The 25,700-nt window shown below is 40.9% G+C and overlaps 1 protein-coding gene across 2 annotated transcripts in view; it reads left to right on the top strand.

Moving 5' to 3' along the window:
- Window positions 1-7,213: 7,213 nt before the first annotated feature.
- The window catches only part of LOC126348162 (dihydroxyacetone phosphate acyltransferase), a 113,417-nt gene continuing 94,930 nt past the window's right edge, over window positions 7,214-25,700 (top strand). For both annotated transcript variants that reach the window (XM_050002332.1, XM_050002331.1), the window contains exons 1-4: window positions 7,214-7,988; window positions 9,192-9,411; window positions 17,869-18,045; window positions 18,153-18,282. In XM_050002332.1, the coding sequence (XP_049858289.1) occupies window positions 9,220-9,411; window positions 17,869-18,045; window positions 18,153-18,282 (499 nt within the window). In that variant the 5' untranslated portion in view covers window positions 7,214-7,988; window positions 9,192-9,219. The remainder of the gene's footprint in view (window positions 7,989-9,191; window positions 9,412-17,868; window positions 18,046-18,152; window positions 18,283-25,700) is intronic.

Here is a 25,700-nt window from a genome sequence, read left to right as displayed (position 1 = left end):
CTCCAGCACTTCAGCCTAGTTGATTCTTGGGAGCAGGTTCATGGCGACCACCTAGGGCTTACAAATTTCACTAGCCATTCTTCCAGCTGACTCGATCGTGTTTACGTCTCCCGCGATATTGTCAGTGGGAGGGGGGGGGGGGGGGGGGCACTGCGTTCTCTGACCATCACACATACATCTGCGCCAGCAATCTCTGAAGCCAAAGGGCGTGGCGCGTCTGTGGACCATGCAAACTGAACACAATCCACTTTACTTCACCCGGCTGCCGACACCTCGTCGAGGCCACGTGGGCAGCTTCTCGTCGACGCTATGATGCATATCAGTCTGCCTTGTCATGGTCGATGCTCTGTGCAAAGCCTGCCCTGTGCAAGGCCTTGATTGGTTACAGGAGGGAGGTTGCGGCGTGTCGGCGACGGACTCAGGAATTCTGTGTCACCGCTCTCCAGGAATGTACTATGAGGCTGTATTCGCCAGAGCGCCAGGAGATAGCGAATCGTGCCAAGGCACAGCTCATGTGCCTCTCTCACCGCCACCTCGAAGGAGCACACACACGATAGGTTAGTGCAAGAGCACCCATCTATGTATCATGAAATAGTGGAACGACGCCACCGTCGGAGGAATTTGATTAATGTTCTTATGACTGATGACGGGCAGGGTTTTGATACCCAAAGGGGTATTGGGTCTGTCCTCCATGAACATTATGTTATGCTGTACTCTGAACAACGTCACCACCCCACTAACATTACGGCGGTCTCCAGACTCTCCTTTGGCTTGGTTCTCATGGATGCGACGATGGATCTGATTGCTAACGTCACAGAGGATGACTCCATGACGCTATCCAGGCGGGTTCTACGAACAGGTTGCCTGGTCCTGACGGCCTCTCACTGGAGTTTTATCGTACATTTCGACCTCTTCTACCTCCAGTTTGGACGGAAATTTGTCAGGACCTTATGTCACCTTTCGCGCCGATTCCAGACGGTTTCCTCGATAGTTTGCTCATTTCCATCCACAAGCCTCGGGCTACGTCACGGATATGTGATTACTGCCTCTTGACGTTACTCAACAGTTACACAAAGATCTTTACCCGGCTGTTGGCTACGTGGCTTAAACGGACAGCTCGGTATGTGGTGTGGTTGAAATGGTTCTGAGAACTATGGGACTTAACTTCTGAGGTCATCAGTCCCATAGAACTTAGAACTACTTAAACCTAACTAACCTAAGGACATCACATACATCCATGCCCCAGGCAGGATTCGAACCTGCGACCGTAGCGGTCGCGCGGTTCCAGAGTGCAACGCCTAGAAGCGCTTGGCCACTCCGGCCGGCGGTACGTGGTTTCCCTCGATCAAACTAATTTGGGAGGTACCAATAACATCCACACTGCCCTCTGCCACTATCGGGCATAATCGGTCTTGCCCACGCACGTTGTGTGCATGGGCTTTTGGCAGCTCTTGACTTCAGCCAGGAGTTCGGTCGCGTCCATCACGACTTCTTGGAAGGGGTGCTCCGCAATATGGGCTACCCTGATACCACCTTCGACGTCGTAATGCGTCTCCTCTCGAGCTACTCGTGTACTCTGCAGTGACCGTTTTACTGCTCCCATTTCGATCTGTCGATCATTGTGTTAAGGTTGCCCGTTCTCTGCACTGTCGTATGCATTCGCCATGGAACCGTTGCTTTGCGGTCTCCGACAATGCCTCTCTGGGATGTCTCTCGGTGATCATGTATTCAACAGCACTGCATGCGCAGACGATTTCGTCATCGTTACTCGTAGCGGTGCTGAGGTCAGGGAGTCACTGGCATGGGTTACCACCTACGTTGAAGCTTCTGGTAGCTGCCTTATATCCGCAAATCGAGCGCCATGGCAATAGGTGTGGGACTTTCTGTGGTAAGTGTTGCTCCTTTGCGTGTAGCTGATAGCTCTCCGATGCTTAGGACTCGATTTCGCGAGTGATCTGCAGCGGACAATTGCCCTCAATTGCAGACGTCTACTTTCCCAACTACGATCTGGGTTCTTAGATCACCGTTTACGAGCACTCGATCTTCTGTGATGCACACAATACGTAAATGTATATTTGCGCCACGTATCCCCCACGTGGCACAGACACTTCCTATTCCGCCATCCATGAGCCACTGCATGCTAGTGGCATTTGGTTCGTTCGTTTGCCACGGCTTCATATTCAAGATAAGGAACGAAACCCTCACCCTCTCGCGGTGCAGGGGCGGTTTAGGTCTGTATCATGTGCCTGACAGAGCGGTAGCCCTTTTATTGGCTCTCACATGTCATGAAGAAGAGAAATTTGTTAACATCGAGTATCGATTTAAGTGTCAGGAAGTCGTTTCTGAAAGTATTCGTATGGAGTGTAGCTATGTATGGGAGTGAAACATGGACGATAAATAGTTTAGACAAGAAGAGAATAGATGCTTTCGAAATGTGGTGCTACAGAAGAATGCTGAAGATTAGATGGGTAGATCACATAACTAATGAGGAGGTATTGAATACAATTGGGGAGAAGAGGAATTTGTAGCACAACTTGACAAGAGAAGGGATCGGTTGGTAAAGCATGTTCTGAGGCATCAAGGGATCACAAATTTAGCGTTGGAGGGCAACGTGGAGGGTGAAAATTGTAGAGGGAGACCAAGAAATGAATACACTAAGCAGATTCAGAAGGAGTAGGTTGCAGTAAGTACTGGGAGATGAAGAAGTTTGCCCGGGATAGGGTAGCATGGAGAGCTGCATCAAACCAGTCATAGGACTGAAGACCTGAAGACAACAACAACAACAACAACAACATGCGATTGTGGCTCCGTAGTCCTACGTGCCTTACCACCCTATTGCTGGAGGCCCTTGCACCACACTCGGTCGCAGCACCTACCCAACTTTGTAAAGTCCTGCCGCCCTTCTTTTACTTCTGCCATATTTTTGTTGAATTGAGCTATGTCCGTACTGTGATACTGCTGGCGCAATTGACAGCCACGAAGGCGATTTATGGTTTCCTCCAGTAGCGCAGGTCACCAAATGTAGTTGAGCGGAAGCTTCCCCACGTCGACTGGCGTGCCGTTTGGCGATCGCTGTGCGCTCCTTATCTTGATACTGACGTCCATTCTGCGTGGTACCTTACTGTCAATGGGAAGCAAGTACGCCGATCACGCCTTCCCAGGATTCGCCGTGCAGACCCCCTGTTGTGTGTCGACTGTGATGTTATGGACACAGACGAGCACCGCCTGGTGTGCAGATCGGCGAGAGGTGTCCCGTTCTTGGTGCGACAGATGTTGTCCCTAATTACCTGTACGACTCTTCATCAGATATCTACTCAACTGCTCCTCTTTCCGGACGCGAGATACTTCTCGCAAGCAAAGACGAACTCTGTGAGGTGGATTTGTGGACACGCAGCACATTACTTGTTTACTGATGGCGAGAAATGTGTCCTCTATTTTGGCAGTTCTTTAATGAACGCCACTGTGCAGTTGTCCACAATCCAAAATACAGACATTTTTTTTCAATTTCCTCTAAAGTGTCTTCCTTAAACCACCCCAGACTTGGGGTGTTCCAGTCATGAAGAGTTGATCCCTGCCTCTTCCACACTTAGAACCGATATATTCACTGGTAATCAGAATGTTCTTCTTAGGCTGTCGTCTTGCCGTGTCTTCCTCCTCGCGTGTCGCCGGTTTCCTGATATTCTCGGTGGTATTAACGCCAAAACTAAATAAACAAATAAAAAGAACCTCTACTCCACGTTCCCTACGCTTTTCTTAGTTTCTGGGGGATGGGAACGGGGCATCGTGGCCAAGCCTCGGGTTGCGACCCCTGCCCAAAAAAAAAAAAAAAAAAGTGAGACGGCCGCTCTCTATAAGCGGGAAATCCGGCTTCGTGTCCCGGTCCGGCATTGCTGGTTGTCAATATTCGCAACTGCGAATAAATTTAACGTGAATTATAAGTATATCCGAGTCTTGCCAAGTAATATCTGATGCTTTACGTAGATTGTAATACATTCTACACTAGGCACGATTTTAACATTTTTGGACATTAGCAGCGATTTATCTACATTAAAGACGTTTTGGCCTTGTCCTTTCGTGTACTTATTAAGTTTTTCTTTCACGGCTACAACGTAGTCGTCTAGCATATCCGCCTATGAGCCTATGATGCTTTCTTCTTTATATGCATATCTGAATAGACAGCTTGCACATGTTCCATTACATTTCGTACAAAACTCAATCCCTACTCAATTCCTATTCACTTTTAGCCAACAATGCCACATAATCAGTTAATCGTATTGGGCTAATTTTCTGTCCTTCACCAAGAGCAACAGTGCTATAATTCCCTTTTCAGTAAACAGATAAACATCAGTGATGACAATAAACTTGCCTTACCTCTTTCCTGGCTTCGACTTCTTATAATTCAGTGCAGAATATTCTAATTCGCTTTGAAGAAAGAGAGTGGATTTCCGTATATCTGCCTAAAGAAAGGAAAAACATTTTATTTCATCCCAGATTATAATATGCCTTTCCATATTTTCATCGTCACAATAAGCTCCGAAATAGACCTCCTTTGCATTTTCAATGTGTTTCTCCACTCCATATGTTAGGTTCGTAGCGTTTTTGTTTTGCATGTTGTTATTTCGGTTGCTAAGGGTTTATTTATCTATTGTCATTATTTGTAGTTCTCTGTTGCTTTTTGAGTTTACATATTGTTATTTCGTCGTTTGGAGATAGTGAGTGGATCTGTGGACGTTTGGCGATAATGCCATTGTACAGAGCACGGCAAGATAATCGTTTGCTCGTTTTAAGGGGGATTGTTTTCACATTAGTCTCTCCAAATTCAGGAAGATCTAAGACCTTGGGTGTTTGATGAAGATCGCTTAAATGCATTACTCCACAATGATCCACTGGCAAATCCACTGGTGCTCATTTCACCATCGTGCAGTATTTGCATGCAATGGTGACGGTATGCTCTAAGCCAAAAATCACAAAAAATAGCATCTCTGCTTGTTCCTCATCAATTGGCTCGTGAATAACACCGATCATTCCTGTCCTCTTTCGTTGCTGGTGACGAGAAATGATGTTTTTGTGCTAACGCAAGGAAAAGAAAGGAATGGTTGAGCCCAAATAAAGCAGCAGCTCCCCATACGAAGTTCTGCGAAAGCCCATAAAAGATGTCATGTGCCTGGTGGAACAGCGACGGTATGGTGTACGACGAATTGCCACCCAGGGTGTAAAAATCGCTGCTGACATTCTTTGTCAACAGCTGAGACATGTTGCAGACGCAGTGCCGGCCTCAGTGACCGAGCGGTTCTAGGCGATACAGTCTGGAGCCGCGCGACCGCTACGGTCGCAGGTTCGAATCCTGCCTCGGGCATGGAGGTGTGTGATGTCCTTAGGTTAGTTAGGTTTAAGTAGTTTCAAGTTCTAGGTAACTGATGACCTCAGAAGTTGAGTCCCATAGTGCTCAGAGCCATTTGAGCCATTTTGCAGACGCAGTCCAGAGCAACGACCGGAAAGACTCGATGAAGTGATGTCACTCCAAGATAACGCTCGTTCCCATTCTGCTCGACTCAAGGCCGTTGCTAGGTGTTTTGCCGCCCTGGGCGAGAACTGAAAAATGACGCCCCCTCTTATCCCCCCCCCCCCCCCCCCCCTCTCCAACCACCACTGAGTAAGTAGCAACATGATCACGAGCTAGCGTAGGAGTCCTGCTCCAGCGCTCGACGTAGATAAATCATGTTGGTTTTTAGTTTTGTATTCAGTAGTGGCTGTTTTAGTTTTGAGGTAGATAGAGGCAATGTGCTTACTGTCGAAGTATTTGTTCGGTACACTATTGAAAACAATTCGGTGTTTTAATTTTTCCTCTTTTTCATTTTTTCTCCTCAATTCCACCCCCCCCCCCCCCCCCCCCCGCTTAATTTGAAGTTTTTTTGCCGCCTCTTAAATTTTGCCACCCTAGGCGGCAGCCTAATCTTGCCAAAAGGCAGAAAAGGGCTTGGGTAGACTGACAAAAAACACAGTACATGAGTTGGGTTGGGAAGTCATTCAGCACCCACTTTATTCACCTGACAGTGCACCCTGAGCTTTTCGCCTTTTCCGCTCTCTGTGGAACAACGTTCAACGAACTTCCTTCCCAGATGAAAATGCGCTCCGAAAATGGTTCGACGAGGTCTTTGCCTCAAAACCATGTCATTTATATATAGTCGCGAAATCGTAAAGTTACCGCAGCCTTGGCAGTCTGTTGTAAATAGTGAAGGAGAAGATAATATTGATAACTAAAGTCTTTGTTATGTGTATCTTTCGTGTTTATTATTTTGGGGAAACGCCACGAGCTTATGCATCAATCTAATACACAACACTCAGTTGTTTCACAGTGTGTTTACACATGTCAGCCGCTTGCAGTTAACATAAGATGGCGGCTTTTTTTGATCAAGATTTGATCAAATAAATTTGACAAGCGGCAATATTTGACAAAATCTGCCTGTTACACAACATGAAACATATTTCACAAAGTAGCTTTGCAGAAGATGTTTGACAGCATAATACCAGCTTACATCAAGGGCGTACCAAGTGACGCGCGGTTGATATGTACCACCTGTGTGCCTATTTTTATTTGTTTAGTTTTTGCTTTAATTTCTGATGTTATGTAATTCTGTTATAAATTACGTAAAAATGCTGTGTAATGCGTACATGCAATGAATATTGCATACCGACGAATTAGCAAAAATATAAAACAGAGATAAGTCTTCTCAATTTCTCATGGTCCACTGCCTAAACACGCATCCTTCCCTGCCAAAACAGACACGTATAAATCTGTGATGGGCGCTAGGCAGTGATCTCTAAAGGCCGTGGGCTAAGGCATGTTTCTGTAAGCAGCTTGAAGATATACCGGCATAAACGTTTTTGCCCCTGCCTGTTTGTTGGGCCTCCCGTCGGGTAGGCTAGTCGCCTGGTGCAGGTCTTTCGAGTTGACGCCACTACGGCGACCTGCGCGTCGATGGGGATGAAATGATGATAATTAGGGCAACACAACACCCAGTCCCTGAACGGACCCCCGACCCAGCCGAGAATCGAACCCGAGACCTTGGGATTGACAATCTGTCACGCTGACCACTCAGCTACCGGGGCCGGACGCCTGTTCGTTGATTGAATGGGAAGTATTTTTAGTTTTAACGACATGCAATTGTACGAAAGATTTTCAGCCTTGTACTTCTTCGTAACGTATGAACTTTCAGACGAAACGAGGAGAATTATCATACGGCTTTGAATACGGATGCTTTTCCTTCCTCTTTATGGCGATTCTCGTGGTCAGAGAAAACCACAGTAAACGAAGCCTGACGCACTGCCGTTGCCGCCTTCTTGTGAAATGATTTGTTTTCCAACTTGTTAGGTAAACACGAGTGTGCTTTCACTTAACAAGGTTCTACTGTCCATTTTATATGATTCTGCGTACAACTGTCGTCGTGCAGTACGACTGTATACTAAGAGCAAGAAGTTGCAATGCAAGTAACGCTTATAATACCTAGCAATTTTGCTGCAGAGTACCACTGACATCGTAAATACACCAAGATGTGATGTAACTACGGCTGTGCTTGCCGGCCGGATATTGGGTGTTGGCAGCGGCCTTGCGCGGTTTGTATGTTGGCAGTCGTAGCGCTGCCGTAGCCGGTGTGTACATTATGCTGCTGCGAATGTTTTACGTATAACATCGTGGGAACTTTGAATGAGAGGTTGAAGAGGGGCTTGTTTTCTCAGCAGGAAGCAATTTTATGTACCAGAAACTTGTAATAAGCATAGATACGTCAGTAAAATTTGTATTTACTTGTTTGTGTAATTGAAACTTGAAAAAGTACGAAAAGCTGTAACACCATCACGATGACTGTACTTTATGGCAAACAAACAGCAGTGAGAAAGAAGCCGGGTAATGAGCGGTAAGTGCTCTCACACCATGAGAAGCTGACCTCAAGTGGCAAACAGTTTGTCGCTACTTCAAAAATCATAGGAAGGTGGGTATCGTAAATTTCTTCGCCACTTTGGAGTGTTGATTTTGATTTATTTTATGGAGATGCTTTCGGAATGATTTGTAGCGTTTTGTTACTCAGCACCAGAATATCTAAGAAAATGAATGGTTTCTTTATACAGAGATCATATTATTAAAGGAACGTGAACGAAAGATTGTGAACAGAACTCTGATTTTGTTGTCATTATTCGTATGATAGTAGGTCTGGCCGAAACTTTCAAAGAGGAATAGGCCTAATGCCAGTAATAAGGATTAAAAGCGCGCAGGATATTATTTGTAATTGATGATTGTCGCAAGTATGGGATCAAGCATTGGTTGGGACTCGCACAATAAATTTTGAATGTCAAAATCAATGGAAGTTTGATTTTTTAATAATTATTTTCTGTTCGCAATTTCCTAGTACAGTGTAAAATTAGACAGTGTTGTAGTCAGCAAATCTGTGTTTTAAGATCGCTGTTTATATGCCTCCATGTGGAAAAATATTTTTGTGTGTTCCATGTATTCTGAAGATACACTGGCTGCAATTCTTGTGCTAATTAGATTACCCTTATGATAACGCTAATTCTATAGCGTAATTGACAAGTACTTAGACGAGGCTTCGAACGAATATCATTTTGTTCCCGTTTATTACAGATTTACTATTATCAGTAAATAGTTTTACTTTGAACTGTGATGGTGGTGGTGAAGATGGGCGTGGTTAGGAAAGAAGTGACGAACTGGGGATGAGCTGTCACAGGATGCTTTTGTGAACTGAAACCCTGCTGTTGTTTGCTTTTGAAATCGTGTGGAAAAGCTGCGTATAAAGACTCACTGTAGTAATTTTACTGAACAAAGTGAAATTCTACCGTTTAGGGGATTGTATTGGCGTTATAGAACTGATATCTTCCATTCTGATACAGAAATGATATCTTCTCAAGCAGTTGCAGAAAAATCTGTATTCATTGTTGTAACAACTCTTATTCAAGCTCTACCCATATCATACCAGTACAGACAAACGTGAATTCACCACCACCAATTATTGTGTTGAATAGCCTGCTAACACTTCATATTAACAGTGTTGTTTTCTGTCGCTCCATAAGCCTTCAAACCCTTCAGTTATGCAAGTGTGGTCCATTTGAATGTAATGAAATATATGCAGTAAACATTATGTATCACAAGATTTTATCTGTCATCAATTCTTATTGTACAGGTCCAGACAGTTCCAAATAATTTCTATAATGGATACAACATACAGAACATTAACCGCATTTAAAGACATTTTGGAGGAACGGAGGAAGGGAAGTGATTTTATGTTCATGTCAAAAAAATTTAATCCCTTAGTAGCCTATCAACACAAATGCAAAACAAGCCCGCAGAAGATTAAGGATGATGTCCTACGTACAGCTCAAGTACAGCGAGTCATAGATGAAGTAAGTATATAAAAACAGATCATTGGTTTGAAAGTGTGCATTGAGGATTATTAAAAGAAATTGTCAACACAGTGGCTGGAAGATATCCACAGCAAGGTGTGATGAGTGAAGTATTGGGCAGCAGGTGAATTGAAGACAAGTTTGCCGTCAGCTGTAGTGAAATGCAGAATCTGGTGGTAACAACTGAGGAGGTAGTGTATGTATTATATAGCAACAAGAACAACAGTAGTTCATTGTTGTGACAGGAGAGAATTGGGGTTGGAAACAAGAAGTTAAAAACTTCTGAGGGCATTGGAGGAAAAAGTGGTAAAGGGGTTGAGAAGGACTGGCAGGGAAAGAAGAATAGTAGAGTCTTAGATCAGGAGAAATCAGGGACATTCTCATAAATTCAGGCTAACTGGTGACAGGGTGGGGTTTGTGATCCAAATAGCATAAGTTTCAAGAAAGAAAGACACCATCAAAAGGCAAGATAAAATGAGATACAAAGAGAACACCTGCTCAGTACACATGACTTGTTTCAACTTTGTATTTCATTGCAGTTTCTGGAGCCATTTACATATTTCATAAATATATTTCCGTGTTAATGAATTAGGGGGTTTGTCTACATTCTGGCTAAGTTGTTAACTACAAATCCAAATGTCTGGACCTCATGCAGTTTGATGTGTATTTCATTTAAATTGTAGGACCTCCTAGAACTGGCTGGCAGTACCAGTTTTCAGTTTGGAGAAACACAATGGAACTGCGACTTTCGATAGGGACTTTGGTTTGGGAATATAGAAAATCCAGGATGGAATAACAATAATATGAAAAGCATCACAAACAATTTGGAAAGGATAGATTGCTACTCACCACATAAAAATGTTTTTGGGTCACAGACAAGCTCAATGAAAGAGAACACTAGATGTATTCAGCTATTGGACTAAGACATTCATCAGACTTACACATACGAGTTTTCTGCATCTGATGGAGGACGTAGTCCGATAGCTGAGTATGTTTAGCATTCTTTTTCATTGTGTTAGTCTGTGACTCAATGCCTCCTATATATAGTGAGTAGCAATCTATCCTTTCCATATTGTTGTTATTCCATCCTTGATTTTCCTTTGTTAAACATTTTACTGTTGTTGTTATAGCTTTAGTTTAGATGTCACTAATAATATCCTTTGTGTGTGGCAGTGATGTACAGTCTTTAATATCATTGCCTCTCCTGTTCACTGGTATGTATCTGTTGTCTTTTATGCGATTCTTGTTTTTCTTGTGTTTGTTAATTGTGTGTTCTGTACATAATTTCTGAGAATTCTATGAAATTATGCAAAATGAATCAGTGAGTTAAACTATTTGTAATTATCACATGTTGTGATGAATTGCTGTGTAGGCGTGTCATCTTCACAGTTTGATATGAAAGCTAGTTTGGTTGGCAAATTCCTACAGAACCTAAAACTTATCATTTTATTATTATTATTATTATTATTATTATTATTATCATTTCTTTCTTATCTCAGACGTTATGTCTGGTCTAAAGTAGAAAGTGACGCGGACCTTGATCAAGCGTGACTTCCTTTTAACTGTACGGTATATGTTATGTTGCATGTAGGAACTTTCGGGTAATTGAACATGTATCAATAATTATGGATTTCTGTAGTTGGATATATATAAGTTTGGATGTAGCTGTATTGCATTGATGTACTGGTGGATATTCTGTGGTATGACTCCTGTAGTTGATAGTGTAATTGGTATAATGTCAACTTTATCCTGATGCCACATATCCTTGACTTCCTCAGCCACTTGGATGTATTTTTCAATTTTTTCTCTTGTTTTCTTTTGTATATTTGTTGTATTGGGTATGGATATTTCGATTAGTTGTGTTAATTTCTTCTTTTTATTGGTGAGTATGACGTCAGGTTTGTTATGTGGTGTTGTTTTATCTGTTATAATGGTTCTGTCCCAGTATAATTTGTATTCATCATTCTCCAGTACATTTTGTGGTGCATACTTGTATGTGGTAACGTGTTGTTTTATAAGTTTATGTTGTAAGGCAAGCTGTTGATGTATTATTTTTGATACATTGTCATGTCTTCTGGGGTATTCTGTATTTGCTAGTATTGTACACCCACTTGTAATGTGATCTACTGTTTCTATTTGTTGTTTGCAAAGTCTGCATTTATCTGTTGTGGTATTGGGATCTTTAATAATATGCTTGCTGTAATATCTGGTGTTTATTGTTTGATCCTGTATTGCAATCACGAATCCTTCCGTGTCACTGTATATATTGCCTTTTCTTAGCCATGTGTTGGATGCGTCTTGATCGATGTGTGGCTGTGTTAGATGATACGGGTGTTTACCATGTAGTGTTTTCTTTTTCCAATTTACTTTCTTCGTATCTATTGATGTTATGTGGTCTAAAGGGTTGTAGAAGTGGTTATGAAATTGCAGTGGTGTAGCCAATGTATTTATATGAGCGATTGCTTTGTGTATTTTGCTAGTTTCTGCTCGTTCTAGAAAGAATTTTCTTAAATTGTCTACCTGTCCATAATGTAGGTTTTTTATGTCGATAAATCCCCTTCCTCCTTCCTTTCTGCTTAATGTGAATCTTTCAGTTGCTGAATGTATGTGATGTATTCTATATTTGTGGCATTGTGATCGTATAAGTGTATTGAGTGCTTCTAGGCCTGTGTTACTCCATTTCACTACTCCAAATGAGTAGGTCAATATTGGTATAGCATAAGTATTTATAGCTTTTGTTTTGTTTCTCGCTGTCAATCTTGTTTTCAGTATTTTTGTTAGTCTTTGTCTATATTTTTCTTTTAGTTCTTCTTTAATATTTGTATTATCTATTCCTATTTTTTGTCAGTATCCTACATATTTATAGGTATCTGTTTTTTCCATCGTTTCTATGCAGTCGCTGTGGTTATCCAATATGTAATCTTCTTGTTTAGTGTGTTTTCCATTGACTATGCTATTTTTCTTACATTTGTCTGTTCCAAAAGCCATATTTATATCATTGCTGAACACTTCTGTTATCTTTAGTAATTGGTTGAGTTGTTGATTTGTTGCTGCCAGTAGTTTTAGATCATCCATGTATAGTAAATATGTGATTTTGTGTGGGTATGTTCCAGTAACATTGTATCCATAATTTGTTTTATTTAGTATGTTGGATAGTGGGTTCAGAGTAAGGCAGAACCAGAAAGGACTTAATGAGTCTCCTTGGTATATTCCACGCTTAATCTGTATTGGCTGTGATGTGATATTATTTGAATTTGTTTGGATATTAAGTGTGGTTTTCCAATTTTTCATTACTATGTTTAGGAACTGTATCAATTTAGGATCTACTTTGTATATTTCCAATATTTGTAGTAACAATGAGTGGGGTACACTATCGAAAGCTTTTTGGTAATCAATGTATGCATAGTGTAGCGACCTTTGTTTAGTTTTAGCTTGATATGTTACCTCTGCATTTATTATCAGTTGCTCTTTACATTCTCGTGCTCCGTGGCAACAGCCTTTTTGTTCTTCGTTTATAATTTTGTTCTGTGTTGTATATGTCATTAATTTCTGTGCAATGACTGAAGTTAATATTTTGTATATTGTTGGTAGGCATGTTATGGGGCGGTATTTAGCTGGGTTTGCTGTGTCTGCTTGATCTTTAGGTTTCATATAAGTTATTCCGTGTGTAAGTGTATCAGGGAATGTGTATGGGTCTGCAATGTAACTGTTAAATAATTTAGTTAGATGTGAATGTGTTGAGGTGAACTTCTTTAGCCAGAAATTTGCTATTTTATCTTTTCCAGGGGCTTTCCAATTGTGAGTAGAATTAATTGCTTTGGTGACTTCATGTCCGCTCAGTCGTCTGATGTCCATCGCCGCGGGCAAGAGGGCCGCACAGGAGGGCCCCGTCAACAACGCCAGGCACTACACGCGTCTTCCGGCTTCTCCACTGCGCACCATCTCTCATCCCTCTGCCTGGATCTCCATACGCAACAGTTGTCATCTTAGTAGGTCGTCATAAATGCTAAAATAGGCGTTATGATTGAATTCGCTTTGCTCGTTGAGGATTAAATCCGGATCTTTATTTTTGTGCGTGTATATTTCAATTTCTTCCAAAATGTTAAGAAACCGTCCCTTATGAGCTCTATGCAGGATGTCTAAATTGTGTTCAATGTTAGTGACTGAGTGCTTTGTCGCAGCCATATGCGCCCCAAAAGCTGTTTTGTTTTGAGAGTAGGTGTGCTCCCTGAATCTGGTTTCAAAGTTCCTACCAGTCTGCCCTATATATTGTTTACAGCAGTCATTACATTTGATCTTATATACACCTGAATCCTGAAATTTATTCCTACTATTACATATTCTATGCCGGAGCTTCAATTTTAACGTATTATTTGTTCGGAACTCTATTTTAACGTCGGATTTATGAAAGCACCTTTCAATTTTTTCTGTAATTCTTCCATTGTAAGTGAGAGCTACATATTTTTTCTTGTTGTTCCTCTTAACTGCTACTTGACTTCCTTTTATTTGTTCCATTTGCCTTTTCTTTATCTTCCTATAAATATTGATCACCTGCTTACACGTATATCCGTACGCTACAGCCACTTGTTTTAAAACACTTAACTCCTTTTCTATTTCCTGTTGGCTTAGTGGCAATCTTAGTAGCCTGTATACCATCGAAGTAAAATATGCCCATTTGTATTGTGGTGGGTGACAAGAGCGCTCATTGATAACTAGATCTGTACACATAGGTTTTCTGAATATGCTAAATTCATGCTTGCCATCTTTCTTTATTAGTGTTAAATCTAAGTAATCTCTATGGCTGTTTTCTTCAAATTCCATGGTGAATATAATTTTCGGGTGTTGAGAGCTCATTTTTTGTGCTAAGTTTTCGATATCATTTTTATCTCCTTTGTATAATAAAATGGAGTCGTCAACATATCTCCTGTAATATACAATTTTATCAGCGATATTAGGATTTTCATCAAAGAATTTGTTTTTTAAGTGATTTACAAATATGTCAGCCAGCGTCCCAGCTAAACTGTTCCCCATTGCCAGCCCGTCTTTCTGTTAATAAATTTTACCATTGAAAGAAAAGTAATTGAACGACAAGACTTGTTCCAACATTCCCACTAGTTCAATCACTTCCCCCAGTGCCAGTGAGTGAGGAGATTGTCCTTAATGATCTCAATTGTTTCTTTTACGGGAATGTGTGTGTACAGATTGGTAATATCCAATAAAGCTAATGATGCATTCTGAGGTATAAGTACGTCTTTAATTTGCTCGGCAAATTCGTAACTGTTGCTAATGTTGAAAGTCCGACGATATGTATACGCTGCCTTCAATCTGTTGTTTAGCTCTTTATTTAATTTATAACTTGGGCTGCTGGTGTTATTAACGATTGGGCGAATCGATTTTTCAACTTTATGGAGCTTTATTTGTGACCGTAATTCGGGGATTTGAGGATTCATTACTTTCAGTTTAAACTTTTCCTCCTCTGTGACTAGAAACACACTGTTATCTATTTGTTTCCTTATTTCTGTTTGAAATAAATGGAATAGTAGAAGTCAAGAAAGATCCACCCAAGAAATTTCAAACAGGGATGAGAGATGGTGCGCGGTGGAGAAGCCAGAAGACGCGTGCAGTGCCTGGCATCGTTGACGGGGCCCTCCTGTGCGGCCCTCTTGCCCGCAGCGATGGACATCAAACGACTGAGTGGACCGCGGCACAACACCAAAATGGCGGGAACTACGGAAGCAGACCGTAGAGGAAAACCAGTTCACACCATCACCATAGATATATAAATCGCCCTATGTTTTTTAGATCGTATATAAATGATAATTTTACTGTTTTTTTAATGCTGACAAGTACAGCTTTTAACATTGACATCTACATATTTTAACTAAGTATTTTTAATTTAAAAAAAAGATCTACTGAATACAGTATGTGCAAATGGAATGTAGCAAATGTACCATACGCCACCTGTCAGAAATAGTGTTATAATTAATATAAATGACGTGCTCTCTGCCAACCAATTTTATGTGACGTAGCATGTGAAAATTGCTGGATTTGGACGGGTTACTCCTGTAACTGAAATATCAGGTACGCTCTGGTACATTTGATGTTGATTAGATAGGATGAAAAAGATTTGCTCCCGTGAAATAGTAAACTACACTCCTGGAAATTGAAATAAGAACACCGTGAATTCATTGTCCTAGGAAGGGGAAACTTTATTGACACTTTCTTGGGGTCAGATACATAACATGATCACACTGACAGAACCACAGGCACATAGACACAGACAACAGAGCATGCACAATGTCGGCACTAGTACAGTGTATATCCACCTTTCGCAGCAATGCAGGCTGCTATTCTCCCATGGAGACGATCGTAGAGATGCTGGATGTAGTCCTGTGGAACGGCTTGCCATGCCATTTCCACCTGGCGCCTCAGTTGGACCAGCGTTCATGCTGGACGTGCAGACCGCGTGAGACGACGCTTCATCCAGTCCCAAACATGCTCAATGGGGGACAGATCCGGAGATCTTGCTGGCCAGGGTAGTTGACTTACACCTTCTAGAGCACGTTGGGTGGCACGGGATACTTGTACATGCGGACGTGCATTGTCCTGTTGGAACAGCAAGTTCCCTTGCCGGTCTAGGAATGGTAGAACGATGGGTTCGATGATGGTTTGGATGTACCGTGCACTATTCAGTGTCCCCTCGACGATCACCGGAGGTGTATGGCCAGTGTAGGAGATCGCTCCCCACACCATGATGCCGGGTGTTGGTCCTGTGTCCCTCGGTCGTATGCAGTCCTGATTGTGGCGTTCACTTGCACAGCGCCAAACACGCATACGACCATCATTGGCACCAAGGCAGAAGCGACTCTCATCGCTGAAGATGACACGTCTCCATTCGTCCCTCCATTCACACCTGTCATGACACCACTGGAGGCGGGCTGCACGATGTTGGGGCGTGAGCGGAAGACGGCCTAACGGTGTGCGGGACCATAGCCCAGCTTCATGGAGACGGTTGCGAATGGTCCTTGCCGTTACCCCAGGAGCAACAGTGTCCCAAATTTGCTGGGAAGTGGTGGTGCGGTCCCCTACGGCACTGCATAGGATCCTACGGTCTTGGCGTGCATCCGTGCGTCGCTGCAGTCCGGTCCCAGGTCGACGGGCACGTGCACCTTCCGCCGACCACTGGCGACAACATCGATGTACTGTGGAGACCTCACGCCCCACGTGTTGAGCAATTCGGCGGTACGTCCACCCGGCCTCTCGCATGCCCACTATACGCCCTCGCTCAAAGTCCGTCAACTGCACATACGGTTCACGTCCACGCTGTCGCGGCATGCTACCAGTGTTAAAGACTGCAATGGAGCTCCGTATGCCACGGCGAACTGGCTGACACTGACGGCGGCGGTGCACAAATGCTGCGCAGCTAGCGCCATTCGACGGCCAACACCGCGGTTCCTGGTGTGTCCGCTGTGCCATGCGTGTGATCATTGCTTGTACAGCCCTCTCGCGGTGTCTGGAGCAAGTATGGTGGGTCTGACACACCGGTGTCAATGTGTTCTTTTTTCCATTTCCAGGAGTGTATTATGCACCTCATGCATATGAGATTTTCAGTCGCGCTTCTGTAGATAGTTAGTGAGAAGCGTTGCACTCCATGAAGAATATTTTCTACTTAGTAAGAAGGTCAACAAATGCAATTTATTATGTAACAAGGTCAATGGGAAGAGAGAACATTCACATGGTGACAAATCCCATTGAAATGTTGTTCTCAGGAAAAGGGGGGGGGGGGACAATATTAGTCATTCAGGGTATTGTTGCTGACATTGTGAAACAGGAGCCCTCACATTTCCATTGCAATGGTCGTTGCCATGCACACATTGGCAAAACCTGCATATAAATATTGCATCACGGCATGGAGTGCAGACTACCCTTAAGTATTTGCTACAGACTTTCAAACTCGGTGATGTAGGAGTGGAAAACCACCTCTCTTTGTCCTTTCCTGTAAATAATTTGCTCTTATGTATGCAAGCGATGTGCATGTTGAGATGATCAATGTGAGAGATATTGTGAGCTAAATAGCTTTGTCCTGGAACCTGTTGAGTGTTTTTGGTAAGCAATTATCTTTCCTTATACCAGTGTTTATTTTTCAGCCAGCATTTTTTGTTCTCATACATTCCTCACAAACCTAAGGAAAGTTTGTCAGATATGTTTCTTATATTGCTACTCCATGAATGGAATCACATTGTATTCAAGAAATGAGTAGTTTTTTGTTCCAAGAGAATGGAAAGAAGTTTGCTTCTACTTCCTCAGGTGCTACGTGATAGATATATTTGTACACTCAAAAAATTTGTATTGTTGTCTACATATAAGGGGCAGATGGTGTACACCAGAAATATCATTTTAGATGAATGGTGAAAAGAAAAGCCTCATTAAAAAAGATATTTTTTTTATGTTGTACAGGTTGCAAATGAACAGAATACAACCAAAGAGGAATTGTATAAGACTGTCAACAACATCCTAAATGAAATTGGCTATGAGAAGAGTATGCCTGTCATTCGTTGGCTTGGTGTGCTGCTGCTGAGAATTCTAAAACAGAGTTATTCTGCATTGCTCGTGAATGAAAGCAGTATAGAGAAAGTAATTACAACACGATTTTCTTGTGGTTCCTATATGTCCATTTGTGTTGTTATATATTGTATGTTATTTGCAATTTCAGTACTGAAATGAATTTTTGTGTTTAAAAGGTGAAGTCTGTGATGGGAAATAATCCAGTTATTTTTGCTCCCAGTCATCGCAGCTATGCTGATTTTATTTTGATGTCATATCTGTGCTTTCACTATGACATAGATATCCCAGTAATAGCAGCAGGAATGGGTAAGTGATTTTACATCCTCAGTTACCTAATATTGAAAGAAAACTTTTAAAAGATTCTTGTATGTGTGCTTTTGAAATGTTCTTGGAATTTACCTTTATTTTATATTTATTGACTTCACAAATTTGCTACCATGTTTTTGAATTTTTTTATCATTTATTTATTTTATTTATTTTTTATTGTTCTCACTCATGGTGGGGCTCAGTGGCTTAGTGGTAAAGTGCTAGACTACAGATCAGAAGGTCCTGTGTTTCATCCCCTGTCAATCCTGGGATTTTTCTGTGTCACCTACTGGTTTTTTCAGTGGAAAAGGTGTAGAATTGCAGCATGGTTTTGGGATCTTTGTTAAACAGAGCATCTCTGTCTGGCTGGGCAAAGTCAATTCGAAGATTGGAGGAAGGCATTAGCACACTACCTCCAATACTAGGAACATGCGTAGTAAAGTACTGCAGTGTTCAAACTGGCTTTCTGGTTGAAATTTCCTGGCACATTAAAACTGTGTGCCACGCCAAGACTCAAACTCAGGACCTTTACCTTTAGAGGGGAAGTCTTGCAAGTTTAACAGGAAAACTTCTATGAAGTTTTGTAGGTAGGATATCAGGTACTGGCGGAAGTAAAGCTGTGAGGACATGGCGTGAGTCGTGCTTGGGTAGCTCAGTCAGTAGAACACTTGTATGGGGAAAACAATGGTCCTCAGTTCAAGTCTCAGTCCACACACAGTTTTAATCTGCCAGGAAGTTTCATATCAGTGCACACTCCGCTGCAGAGTGGAAATGTCATTACGCAAACTTTCAGGTTGATGAGCACTACTTAGTATTAACTGAGAAATATTGTTAAAAGACTAAACATGATGTTGTGGATTGAGGCAGTTTCTGTTTGATGAATTCAGTTTTTTTAAACACATTGTACAGTGTAAAAGATAACTATAATCTCAAACTAACTTTGACAAAATGATAACAGTACACTACCTTGACAAACAAAATAAAGACTTCTAAAGAACTGTTTGTTCTGACTTATTATTGTGTGGCTGTTATTTGATCTTTGGATGTGTCCTTGAAGTGTGACAAGTTGTATATTCCCCACAAAGAAATGAAGAATAATAATTTCAGATGCAGTCAATTTATTTTCTTTTAGAGACTTGAAAGGTCTGGTGCTGGATCCATATCCTGTTTTTTGTAAATAATTTACCTTTAAATATTGATGTGCATTAACTCTCTCTCTCTCTCTCTCTCTCTCTCTCTCTCTCTCTCTCACACACACACACACACACACACACACACACACACACACACACACACACAGAGAGAGAGAGATGACTTTCTCTTAGTTTGAAATTAAGACTCGAAAAATTCCAAACAGCATACTAAATAATGTAGAAGACTGTACAACATGGTTTCATACAGAAATGTAATAGAGACTCAAACTGAACAATTTAAATTTAAACCATACTGTAATAAATGAAAAATATATTAATAAGCAAATTATCTAAACCTAAATTTAATTTGCAAGTCACATACAGATTTGTAGAATGTCTAGTAGTGGAGTGGAGTTGACTTGACATTGGAATAAGACCATGGCCTTTCCAATACTAAGACAAAGGCCAGTATCAATTGCACATTATTAAATGGTTTTGGTATGGTTTTGTAGGGTTTTGCATAACATTATCCTACATATTACGAGGCATGTTTTTTAAGTAATTACCATTTTGTCATGCTGCGGCCGCAGCGCTGTGGTCGGCGTTCTGCGCATGCGCACTGGGTACCTACATCTGTTGTCTACACACTGATGCCATTACAGTCAATTCTTCCTTGTTTATGTTGTGTACTGAGTGTTTAAGATGCCTCTGATAATCGTGAGTCCCGCTGACTGTGAAGTACGGGCTGTTATAAGATGTCTTAGTGCTAAAGGCCTAAAAACGATCATATTCATTGTGAGATCTGTGCAGTTTATGGAGAAAACATTATGAGTGATGAAATGGTAAAAAATGGGTGAGAGCATTTAAAGATAGTCACACAAATGTGCATGATGAACAACGGAGTGGGCGTCCTTTGGTTGTTAATGAAAGTTTGGTACAGGAAGTGGACAATAAGGTGAGAGAAAACAGACACTTTACGATTTCGCCCTTGCGGGATGACTTTCCTAATGTGTGTCGTAGTGTTTTGTTTGACATTGTGACCGAGCACTTGAATTACTGAAAGTTATGTGTACATTGGTTACCGAAAGTGTTGACGGATGTGCTCAAAATCAAACGTTTAAACAGTGCATTAACTTTCCTTGAGCGGTACCACGACGGCGGTGATGATTTCTTAAGCCAAATTGTTACGGGCGATGAAACATGGGTAGCCTATGTCACACCAGAATCAAAGCAACAGTCCATGGAATGGTGGCATTTAGATTCGCCCAGAAAAGTGAAGTTTAAGCAAACAATTTCTGACCGGAAAATCATGTGCAGTTTTTTGGGGCAGAAAAGGAGTATTGCTTGTGGAATTTCTGCTTCGTAATGAGACAATCAGTGCAGCAGCTTACTGTAAGACATTGTAAAATCTGCGCTGTTCAATTCAGAACAAAAGATGTGGCAAGTTGAGCAAGAGCATCGTTTTGCTGCAAGACAATGCCCATTCGCATGTGGCGAATCAAACCAAAGATCTCCTCACATCTTTTCGATGGGAAACTGTAGATCATCCTCCGAACAGCCCCGATCTTTTGCTCAGTGACTACCATCTGTTCCTGCACTTGAAAAAACACCTGGGCGGCCAGCATCTTCAAGAGGATGACTGAGAAGTTGCAGCATTAGAAAATTGTAGCGAAATGCAGGAAGATCTGCAGCGGATAGGCACTTGATGCAGGGAGTGGCAACTGATGCAGGGAGTGGCAACTGACCCTTAACATAGACAAATGTAATGTGTTGCGAATACATAGAAAGAAGGATCCTTTATTGTATGATTACATGATAGCAGAACAAACACTGGTAGCAGTTACTTCTGTTAAATATCTGGGAGTATGCGTGCGGAATGATTTGAAGTGGAATGATCATATAAAATTAATTGTTGGTAAGGCGGGTACCAGGTTGAGATTCATTGGGAGAGTCCTTAGAAAATGTAGGCCACCAACAAAGGAGGTGGCTTACAAAAACTCGTTCGACATATACTTGAGTATTGCTCATCAGTGTGGGATCTGTACCAGATCAGGTTGACGGAGGAGATAGAGAAGAACCAAAGAAAAGTGGCGCATTTTGTCACAGGGTTATTAGGTAACCGTGATAGCGTTACGGAGATGTTTAGCAAACTCAAGTGGCAGACTCTGCAAGAGAGGTGCTCTGCATCGCGGTGTAGCTTGCTCGCAAGGTTTCGAGAGGGTGCGTTTCTTGGTGAGGTATCGAATATACTGCTTCCCCCTACTTATACCTCCCGAGGAGATCACGAATGTAAAATTAGAGAGATTCGAGCATGCACGGAGGCTTTCAGACAGTCGTTCTTCCCGCGAACTGTACGCGACTGGAACAGAAAAGGGAGGTTATGACAGTGGCACGTAAAGTGCCCTCCACCACACACCGTTGAGTGGCTTGCGGAGTATAAATGTAGAATGTAGATGTAGAAGTCAAAACAGTGGTGATGCAGTGGTTAACAAGTCAGGCGGCAGACTTCTATGAGGAGGAGGGTATTCAAAAACTGGTACAGCGTTATGACAAGTGCCTCGATATTGATGCAAATTATGTAGAAAAGTAGATTAAGGTACAGGCTTTCTTGTAAAAATAAAATTATTGAGATATCTTAGCATATCTTTCTTTTTTTTTAATTTCAAAATGGTACTCACTTTAAAAAAAAAAAAAAAAACCTCGTATTTCTCAAGTCAACATACCTTTTTCTCAACTTACACTAATTGTACAGGGATGATTGAGGTATTGTCACAAATGTTTGTTAACTGGCTTTTGACATTGTGTACTGATTGTGCACTAAGGCTTGCTATTTGAGTAAAATTTTAACAAAAGAGAAACTTGTAACTATCAGGAGATGAAAGGGCATCATGGATGCCCAGCTTTGTACCTAATTTTATAAAGCTGTCATCTTAATTCCAAATAAGAGACTCCCTTTTCACATACTATTGTTACAAATACCATTTTATTAGCCTTAAAGTACTTACTAACTGTATAATTTGTACATAGCAGTGTCATAAAAAGTATCTGTGATTACTGTGTTATTCCATTATTTCTACCCCTATCCCTTAAAGAAAATGAAAAACAAAAAGTATGTGAAGGTTACATATTACGACAAAAGTCATAATGCTCTGTAAAGAATTTTGTTCAAATTTATATGAATGGATGTACAAGGATGTATCATAAATTCATGATTGTTATTTCACACTGTTCTGTTAATTTTTAAAGATGTTTTCTTTTCATTTCCACAATTACCCTTATCCTGACTGGACCTACTCCAAATGTTGTCATTTAATTAATGGAGCTCAATAATTATAGATGTTATTGTCTTGGATTGGTGTGTATTCTGCCGGTGTTAAATAATCTGTATCGGTCTGTATTCTGTTTCAACACCATTTGGACTGCAGTGATTCATTGATTAGTAGCGAGATTGAGTGTGTCATTTGTTTTTAATTTATTCCAAGAGGTAACTGATCAGTTAGTGCATTATTGTTGGCAAAACAGCCTACATGAATGCAGGGTTCCCTTTTTTTAGATAAACAAAAACAAAATTATTGAAGAAATTAATCAAAGTTAACAAAAAATTGTACAGACCTTGTGAAGACAGTTCAGAAGGCAATTCATTGGGATCAACCACCTAGGAAATGGAACACCTGATAAGGCCACTGAATATTGACTCCAGGCCTGGAAGAAGTTTAGTAGTAGCAGAACAGCAGAGACCTGGTGGGGTTTCTCAAATTCCAGAAACAGTCCTTGAAAATGTTACAAGAGTGAAAAGGACACATGACAAAAGAAGACTAAATGAATTTTCAGGGAATATATAAACAGTTATCAGCCTCCAAATATCTGTTTCAAAAGAACAGATGGATCTCTTTAAACAAATACTAAAGAATACTACAAAATTCTTAAAAAAACTATTCTGATACATTCCTGATGAAAAATTACAATTCATGAAAATGGTACCCGACCCAGGTTCGAAACCACCTGCAATAACAGAGGTAAAAGAGATAATAAAACAACTAAAAAACAACAGAGACCCGGGAGAAGACAGCATTATCTCTGAGATTTGGAAATTCAGAGACCAAAACAACACAAAGGAACTCCATAAAATTTTCACAGAAATATGGAATACAGAGAAAATTCACAGGAATGGAAATGTATGTTGATTCATCTGCTTCACAGAAAGATGTGACTAGACAGACTCTAATAACTAGAGAGGTAACCTATGAAATTCTTTCCAAGACATTAGTCAACATACCAGTACCACAAGCTAACACAAAGACAAGAGAATATCAAGGAGGCTTCAGGAAAGGAAGGCCCTGTATTGAACAGATTTGGAACCTGTGAATGCTCCTGAAGATCGGACAACACCACCGTAGTCATATCTGTGGACTTGAAGAACACTCAGACAACAATCTTGTACAGACACCATATCCAAAATAAAATTTATGGGAGAGATCTCAGACCCATTTGAGATATGTACAGGGGTCCGACAAGAAAATGGTCTCTCACCACTTTTCTTGAACATCAGCTTGGACAAATTTATCAAACCGTGGGAAGAAAAAGTAAAAGGAATTCAGTTAGGAAGAACATGTGCAAACAAGACCATCATCATAAATGTGTGATATTTGCAAATGACCTGGCAGTATGCAACAACAAAAGACAAGAATTACTGGAATATGTACTTGAAGTCTGTGCCAAAAATAGGTCTACAGATACCACACGAAAAAACACAATACACGGAAAGAAAGAACAACTACCACCAAGTCACGTACACAAACTACAGAAAGGTCAACAGAGTGGAAAAATTAAACTATCTTGGATAATATATACAATTAAGAGGATCAAACAAGGCATCCAATGTAGAAATAACAGAAAAACTTCAGGAAGTGCACAAACTGACGTTGGTACACTACAGTAAAAAGAAAGAAAAGATATTTTGAGACAGGTCAGACTTAGGTGCTACAATGCAGTTGTACTACCAGAAGCACTCTATTCATCAGAAATGACCACATTGCAGAGAGAAAAAAAACCCTCAGAAAAAATTTATGGAGCTATACATAGAGGTGGCATATGGATGAAGAGACCAACCAAAAAATTATGTGAATGTGGAGACAGACTGAGACATGATCAGGAAATGTCGACTAAAAGTAGAAGAGTTAATACAAGCAGGGATCAGTACTGAAATGATAAATGAAAGTACAGAAACAAACATATGAACACAAAATTTGAAGTAAAAAAAGGAAGAAAAGAGGAAAATACGGACAAAGCAAAGGAAACAGAAACACGGCCAAAGAGTTAAGAGCCTCTGAAAACAGAAAAAGAAGAAGAAATAAGAAACATATGATTAATCGTGCAACATTCAAATTAATCACTGTCCTCAAAGCAAACGTGTTTAATAATTAATAATAATAATAATAATAATAATAATAATATACATCATTTTGAGGTTGCTACATATTTAATGTTTGTTAAAATGCTTGTGACTCAGCAATAAGCAGCTATACTACAAATCCAAAGGTTTGACCCACAGTCGGTACTAGGAATTTTATCTGCAAGTTATCACTTATTTCAACTATGGCTTTGTTCATTAATGTGAAAAAAGTAGAGTTGCAACATGATTTGGATTTCACTTGAAGCTATAGGCCCCCTTGTAACTAGGTGGGTCAGTCAGTTCAGAGGTTGGAGTAAGGCAAGGGCATAGCCACTACATTGTGGCCATGGGTATGGTGTTCAAACCAACATTACCTTAAGGACAGTATTATAGTAATTTTTTTCTTCCCATAGTAGATTATGTAACATTACAAAAATGGAATATTTACTAACATAAATTTTCTGTTCATTTCAACAGTATTAAGAAAAGGATAAAGTGCTATTCACCATGAAGATGATACATTGTGTTGCAGATAGGCACAACAAAAAAGACTGTTACACAGTTAGCTTTTGGCCTAAGTGGCCTAAGCCTTCTTCAACCCTCTCTCGCTCTCGCTCTCGCTCTCTCTCTCTCGACTGCCATCTCTGGCAGCTTAGACCACAAGTCATTTTGGATGAAAACAAAGAACTCTTTCAGTATCTGTCCTTGGGGTTAGCTAACCATGTTCATGGCATATATGCTTTGTTAACTAACGGACAAAGGAATGTGTAAACATGTCCTGCCTGAAGTAGTTGTGTATTATGATTCTTATGAGTTGTCCAGTTTTCACCATTTTAGGGTTCCGTATCTCAGTTGGTAAAAATGTAACCCTTATAGGGTCTCTCTTTTTGTCC

Source organism: Schistocerca gregaria, chromosome 1, assembly GCF_023897955.1.
Source record: "Schistocerca gregaria isolate iqSchGreg1 chromosome 1, iqSchGreg1.2, whole genome shotgun sequence".
Classification (NCBI taxonomy): domain Eukaryota; kingdom Metazoa; phylum Arthropoda; class Insecta; order Orthoptera; family Acrididae; genus Schistocerca; species Schistocerca gregaria.
The sequence above is the reverse complement of the archived record's forward strand: the minus strand, read 5'-3'. Positions and strand labels throughout refer to the sequence as shown.